This window comes from Camelina sativa, chromosome 11 (genome assembly GCF_000633955.1).
Source record: "Camelina sativa cultivar DH55 chromosome 11, Cs, whole genome shotgun sequence".
NCBI lineage: Eukaryota > Viridiplantae > Streptophyta > Magnoliopsida > Brassicales > Brassicaceae > Camelina > Camelina sativa.
The window spans coordinates 21,237,107-21,244,717 of NC_025695.1; the positions used below are offsets into that span (position 1 = coordinate 21,237,107).

General features: G+C 36.0%; 1 protein-coding gene across 1 annotated transcript in view; it reads left to right on the top strand.

Moving 5' to 3' along the window:
• LOC104723974 (biotin carboxylase, chloroplastic) overlaps positions 6,989 to 7,611 on the top strand; it is a 5,092-nt gene continuing 4,469 nt past the window's right edge. Inside the window, exons 1-3 of the mRNA XM_010442402.2 lie at positions 6,989 to 7,130; positions 7,235 to 7,308; positions 7,475 to 7,576. Coding sequence (XP_010440704.1) covers positions 7,258 to 7,308; positions 7,475 to 7,576 — 153 coding nt within the window. The 5' untranslated portion in view covers positions 6,989 to 7,130; positions 7,235 to 7,257. The remainder of the gene's footprint in view (positions 7,131 to 7,234; positions 7,309 to 7,474; positions 7,577 to 7,611) is intronic.

A 7,611-nucleotide genomic window follows, 5' to 3' on the forward strand; every position in this document is an offset into this window, starting at 1 on the left:
CCTGCAAAACTCAAACAATGCCCTTTCCATCCTAACAGACGTGAGGACACTCGCTCAAGAACTTCCCCAAAAGTTTCTTTATTGATCCGCTTATGCAATATTGGCATGCCTAAATATTTGCCCAACTCTCGTGTTTGCTTTATCCCACTCTCATCACTGATGGACTTCCCCAAGACAAGGATATGGGCTTCGCCAAACTAACCTTTTGTCCTAAAGCTACACATAACTTCTCCAACACTCTGCGTATCACTCTAATCTGAGATACTGAAGCTTCTGCAAACAGAATCAAATCGTCAGCGAAACAAACATGGGAAAGTCTGGGACCACCACGAGACAAGGATATGGGCTTCCATTCCTTGGTTGCAACGGAGTTATCAATCATTTGGCAAAGTCGCTCAAGGCACAAAACAAACAGATACGGCGACAATGGATCACCCTGTCACAACCCACGAGATGGTTTGAATGGTTCTGTCTTCTCACCATTCCAAAGAATGGTCATGGAAGGATTTATAACACACTCTAGTATCCACTTAATCCAACACTCATCAAAACATGCAACCCGCAAGGTATCCTCCAGGAAATCCCAACGAATCATGTCATAAGCTTTCTCCAAATCCAATTTCAAAAGCATCCACCCCTTAAGACCTTTCTTCCTCTGCATTGAGTGCACAGCTTCTTGAACAACCACGATGTTATCAATACTTAACCTGCCCGGAATGAAACTGGACTGAGCAGGACGAATCAAACCTCCAATGACACGCTTCAGCCTGATAACCATCATCTTGGTAATGGTCTTAAACAGAACATTGCATAAACTAATTGGGCAGAATTGGACTATACGTTCTGGCGTAGGAATCTTTGGTATAAGAACCACTAGAGCATCATTTGTGTCTGAAGGCAAAATCCCTGAGGTAAATATGTCAAGAACAAACCTCACCACTGATTCTCGAACCACCTCCCAACACTCTTGATAGAAGACAGGTTGATATCCATCCGGACCTGGAGCTTTAAACTTCCCCATACTGCGAACAGCTTCTTCCACCTCCGATGCGGTAAAAACTCTGTTCAACCACTCTCTATCTTCTCGCAGAAGACTAGCAAAACCCTCCTGCGATAGTTTATCAACCACCATAGGTACATCATCGAGCGATTATAGCCTATGATAGTATTGAACTGCGAGATTCTCGAGTTCTGGTGCATCCGAGATCCACTGGTCCTCATCATTTCTGAGCATTTCAACCCTGTTATGACGTCTCCGTATAACAGTATGAGTATGAAAGTACTTTGTATTTCTGTCCCCAAGTGCCACCCATTTCTCTCTTGACTTTTGAAACCATAAGACTTCCTCTTGTTCTAACACCTCCTCGAACTGTTTCAACAAAACCTCCTCCTGGCTCAGCATGTCATCTGATGGAGCCAAATCAAGTGCATCCTGCACTATCTTAAGTTCTTGTATGATACCATCCTTCCGCTTTTGAATATCTCCAAAAACATCTCTATTCCACTTCTTAAGCTTGAGACTTAACGCATTCAAAGCCTCCAAAGTAGTTAGGTTAACGTCCCATGAGGCAACCAGCAAGTCTTTAAAGCTTGGATGCGTCAACCAAGCTGCCTCAAATCAAAATGGTCTCCGTCCTGGATCTCTTGCAACTGCAGGACACAGTTGGATATAAATTTATCTTTGAAAAAATCTCGGAAGATCCAACACACATAGTATGGCGTGCTAAAGCGGATGTACGAGAATGGTGTCGGATTGTTTCAAACCCAGTCGCCCCATCGTCTTTAAAGCCAAAACCAACTCAATCTATGCTCAAGTGCAATTATGATGCAAGCTATGATCCTCTTTATCAAGTGGTACAGGGCGGGTGGATTTTGTGCGATAACTGTGGCATTTCCAATGGCTGGGGTTCATCGAGTATGGGGTATGCTTCATCACCATTAGAAGCTGAAGGTAAAGCTCTGTTAAATGCGATGCAACAAACGTGGATACGGGAATAAGAAAGGTAGTCTTTGAAGGAGATTGCGAGATATTAATCAAGATGCCGAACAAGTCGACTTACATTGCTTCGATTGAAGGTGTTTATCAAGATATATTACACTGGTCACAATCCTTTGATCTAATCCAATTTGTTTACACTCCAAGAAATTATAATAATACAGCTCATGTCTTAGCAAAATTCGGATGTACTACACAACCTTTTTATTCAGCATGTTTCCATCCCCCTGTATGGTTAACAAAAACTCTTTGTAAAGATTACTATTTATAATCTATATAAATTCCTTTTTGACGAAAAAAAAAACAAACAAGATCGTCACACATCTTACTTATATCGATAATATGTTGACATGTGTTAATTATAAATTTATTAAAACATTAAAAAAAAAATTAAAAAGTAAAATTTCTAAACCTATTATAAAAAAGAAATCCACTAACTATCAATATTTGTTAATTCTTTCTTTTTATTATTTTAATTTAATTATGTTGTAATATTTTTAGATTTTAGTTATATTAGTTAGTTTTTGTTCAAAAAAAAAGTTATATTAGTTAGTTAAATTTGATTTCTTATTAGAAATTTGTGATGATTTTAAAATATCTTATTATATTATTTTGAATTTTGTTTCTTTAGTTAAGAATATGTAAGATCAATATTTATTTTTTCCTTAATTTTTTAATGTTGTAGTATTTTTAAATTGTTTTTAGTTTATATTTTATATCTCTAAATTATCTAATACTCATATATCATCGTGCTTATAATTTTTAATTTTTAATTCTATTATATCAAATTCACTATCTTCGAATTTCTCAAATTTTATCGGGTTGGTCATAAACTCATTGCACTCGTGTAGATATATATACTTTTTTTGTCAACAAAAGAATCAGCTCAAACGAGCCAATTTGGGGGGAAAATTGTCTACAAATAAAATATGGTGCGGAGACACACGCGTCTGGTGTGGCTAAAGAATCCGCTCGTACATTAGCATTGCGAGAAACATAAAGCAAAGAGAAGGTAGAGAACTCTTCCCTATCCATCTGAATGTCGTCGAGGTATGTTGCAAAGGCTGGCCAATCAGTAGGAGAAGACACCATCTTCACCAAGTCTGAGCAGTCGGTCAGGAAAACCACATCCCGGAAGTCGTGTCCAATCATGCAGCGCATCGCCCATATGAGGGCTTCAACTTCGGCATGTAACGGGGATAAACTTTGCCGGAAATTTGTCGCTCCAAGCACCGGTGGCGAACCTTGTGATGGGTTACAGCAGCATCCTGCACCTGCAAAAACATCAGTCGCCTTCCAAGAGCCATCAACATAACATCTATATCCCGTGAAAACCGGGGAAAGCGATGAGTCCGCGCGAGGCCCGGACGGTGGACGCATAGGGGGGATGGAATATCCTCCCCTTCGACGTCCACCTGAGCCTTCCACCAAGTCAAAGCCTCGCCTTCCGCCACCCGGACGACCTCATCCGGGCGTTCACAAAGGTTCTCAAAAACGCGGGCATTCTGAGCCTTCCAAATGTACCATATCAGCCAGGAAAACACGGAAACCTGTGAAGCCGGACCTTTAGGATCTAAATAATGATCGACATTAGCATACACAGAACCCGTCGGGAAGAGATGTGGCCCTACTGGTACATGGGCTAACGCCCAGACTTGTCGGGCCGGCGGACACAAAAATATGGCATGATTGATATCCTTCTCCTCCATTCCACGCCGTGTAGAAACAGCATTGCAACTCACCCCCTGACGGCGCAAGTTAGCCGATACCGAAATACACCCCGATAATACTTGCCACATAAAATGCTGGATTTTCAGTGGACAATGTACCTGCCAAACCCAAGCAAGTAGTGGAGTAATCGCCAGGCCAGAGCCCAATGCCCGAAAAGGGCCTTGAACATCCAATCGTGTCGTCTCATACCCAGATTTGACCGTATATTTCCCAGTTTTAGTAAAGTGTCATCCTAGAGAGTCGTCCTTTGGGCAACGACTTAGAGGTATTGGCTCTATCAGAGCAACATCCACAGGATCGAAGTGCTGAGTGAGAAGATCCGTACGCCAAGAATTCGTTTGACGATCAATCAAAAGGGGTAACCGGAGAGTTGGGTCCTTAAAAGGACCGTTACTTAAAGCTAGTCTCGGGAATTGAGCCGGAACCCAGGGATCCCTCCATATCGAAATGGAGGTCCCTGAGCCAACCCGTGTAATAAACCCTTTGTTCACAAGAGAGCGAGCAGAGACGATACTCCTCCACCCATACGAGGGTGAATAACATCGTATTGGATCCATAAGATTTGTGTTTCGATAATATGAAACTATAAATTAGTGTATTAAAGTAAAAACTTATCTCTAATTAAGAATATTTATATATTTAATTCTAGAAAATATATTTCATTTACAAAAAATATTAATATATTCTTTCAAAATTTTATTTTATTTCTTCTGTCCCTAATAGATTAATGTTTTACGATATATTTCTGTCTTTAAAAGATTGATGTTGTAGATAAAAAAATTAACATAACTTTTTTTACTTTATGTTTTTTTCATATGTCATTAATCATTAATTTAATAGTTTATATTTTCTCTATCTACTCAAAAGTAATTATAACTTAATTTATAAATATAAATTAAATTTTTCTTAATACGTGTGATAATGTCAAAACATCAAAAAAAACCGCGCATCGAAAGGTCCTAATCTAGTTAACTATATAGGATTAAGAGAATATTTGTATTTAATAGGATTCTGAAAAATTGCGGTTATTTTTTTCTTCATAAATCTGGTTATAATATACAAATCTTTTTTTGGGTGCCAATACTCGTTTTTACTCATCTCAATACGAAAAGAAAATGATTCAAAAATCTCAAAATTTAAACATAATATAGAAAGCATAATATAGAAAGACATTTTGCAATACCAGTAGATCGACATAATTTCTAGACAATTTTAGAAAAAGGTCACATAGTGGTTTGGTACATGATTAGATTAGATGATAAGATATTTTACGACCGAAACATTAGATGATAAGATGGTCACTTTTAAAAGACGAAGTGATATTGACAAAAGAATTACTAGGGCCGTGATTCTTGCCGAATTTATTTGAGAGAGTCGGGTTTTATAGTCGTGTTGAGTTTGCTTTTAAGACACAAAGCGGAGGTTTGGGATCTCTCTTATAACAATCAATAAATTATTGGTAGCAGTACCACATAATCGAGATCTTGAAAGTGTTGGTGTTTGGACGATGCTAAGATTGTCGCAAAGTGGTAATTAGGCATAGATTTTCCATGACTGCCAACAAACCTCCAAAATTTTAGATTCTGGAACAATCAAACATAAATCTTAATGCTTTTGGATTCATAAATCATAACCAAAAGGTGATTTATATCTCAAATGGTTGTTTTGGAGCAAAGATAATCAAACTTTAATTGATGCATTAATTTTTAAGAAGTTAAAAAAATAAAGGTGGGATATTATTATGCATTAGAAACCTATGAGAAAAGAGAACTTCTACTTCGCTGACAACAAATGAAGACCTCCTAGTTAAAGGATATTTTTACAAAGGAAGTTAGACAACTAGTTAAAAGTTCCAAAAACGTTAATAAAATCTGTAAAAACTTGCCAAATGGAATGCAAACCTTAAAAGAGAGAGAGAGATCCAAGCAACCAATGTTGCGTAGTGAGAAATCTTTTAACTCTATAATTTTTTTTTTTTTTTTTTTTGACAATAACTCTAACTCTATAAATTTGTAAAGACATACACATATAAATGTAGTAAATAGTTATTTTGAGATCTTCACTAATTTTCATGAAAATCAATTTATTGAAACAATGAATCATCTTCTATTTGTATTTCTCTCTTTGCTGATAACTTTTTATTTCGGATCGACTGAAGCTAAGTGTCATAAAAACACTGTAGTTTTTCAAAATAATCTAACTCTAAGTCGTAGTATTCTCAAAGTTTACTGCAAATCTAGAAGTGATGATCTAGGCTTTCATTTCCTAAAATTTAAAGATCCTACGTACAATTTTAGTTTTCATGATCATTTCCTTCTCACAACAAGATTAAGATGTATTTTGTGGAAAGGTGCTAAGCTTGAATATCATAAAAATTTTACAGCATATGAAGGTGATGAAAGCTCTCCTCGTGGTAGATGTGGAGGTTTGTACACATGGGAGGCACGAGATGATGCTATTTACCTTTCAACAAAGGGTATAATTGAGAAGCTCATGTATAGTTGGATTAAAGACAATTTTTTTTTAATAATTATTAAGAGAAAATATTTGTTGTATTATTAATTGTTTTAATATGTTTTATTAATATTTAGATTCAATAGTTTTTTTCTAGAACACCTCTCGTCACCTCGTTTAATATTAGATTAAAATATTTTGTGTATTTTAGTTGTTCAACCCAAAAAAAGTAAAAAACAAAAGCCAAAAAATTCTTAATTGTCAACTTTTTGCAACTTTAGTTCTCATAACACTGCAAGTTTATCAAGTGAAATCAAAGGTAAATTTTTAAATTTTGATTATTTCAAAAATTATCAAGATATAATTTTGATATAATACATATATCTGTTGTTTTCATATAAATGTTTTATTTTTTCTCTACAAATATTAAGTGCTTGGAATGAAAATTTAATTTCCAATGACGAAATATATAATTCAATTGTATTGCAAAATATGTGAAGTTAAAATTCGGTTTAAGAAAAAAAAATATCAAATTAAATATTATTATCAGTAAAAACTTACTTTTATTTCAAAAGTCCGATTTTTCATTTGTTTATAAACTAAGTTTTTTTCATTTTTTATAAAATAAGTTTTTTCATTTTCTTATAATGTTATTATGATTATTATTGATTATATTATTGATCCAAAATATTTGCATGATGATTGCTTTGGTGAATGAAAAAGTTGTGGTTGAGCCAAAAATATACTATATATAAATATATTTGCATCATGTAATATTGCGTTCCACGTTTGCGTTTGCGTTTAGAGTTGGCACAGGATCCACCAAATAAAACCAAACAAAACCATTCGGGCGGAGGATTCAATATCTCACAGTTTCACACTCACCATTTCTTCATTCTCTCTCTCTCTCTCTCTCTCTATCTCTCTTTCTCTCGAGGTGAACGGAGAGGTACGAAGGCTCCTCCTCTGCGATTAGATCTGTGTCGATACTCACGAGGTTACCTCTCACTTCCTTTTCATTGCAATGCTGATGCTTCTTCTTTGTTAAACCAGGATTCGCTTGCTTCATTTTGGATATGGACGCCTCTATGATCACCACCAATTGCAAATCCATTGCGTCTCCACCCGTAAGCACCCAACGTGAATTAGAATAGTTCGTTTCTATTGAGCTTTGTTTCTCGATTTCATATATCTTCTTCAATGCTCTTGTGCATATAGCAACATTGTTCTATGATCTGTTGGTTCTTCCAAGGGTTTTTACTAATTGTATATCTTCAATTTGTTATAATGAAGTCCTTAGTCTTGGGGAAGACAGGAGTTATCAGAAGTTCACTGTGTAACTTGACGATGCCACAAAAGCTTAGCTTCCCCAGACAAAGAACTCAAACTCTAAAGGTTAGCCAGAGGAAAGCCAAGAGAGCTACTGGTGG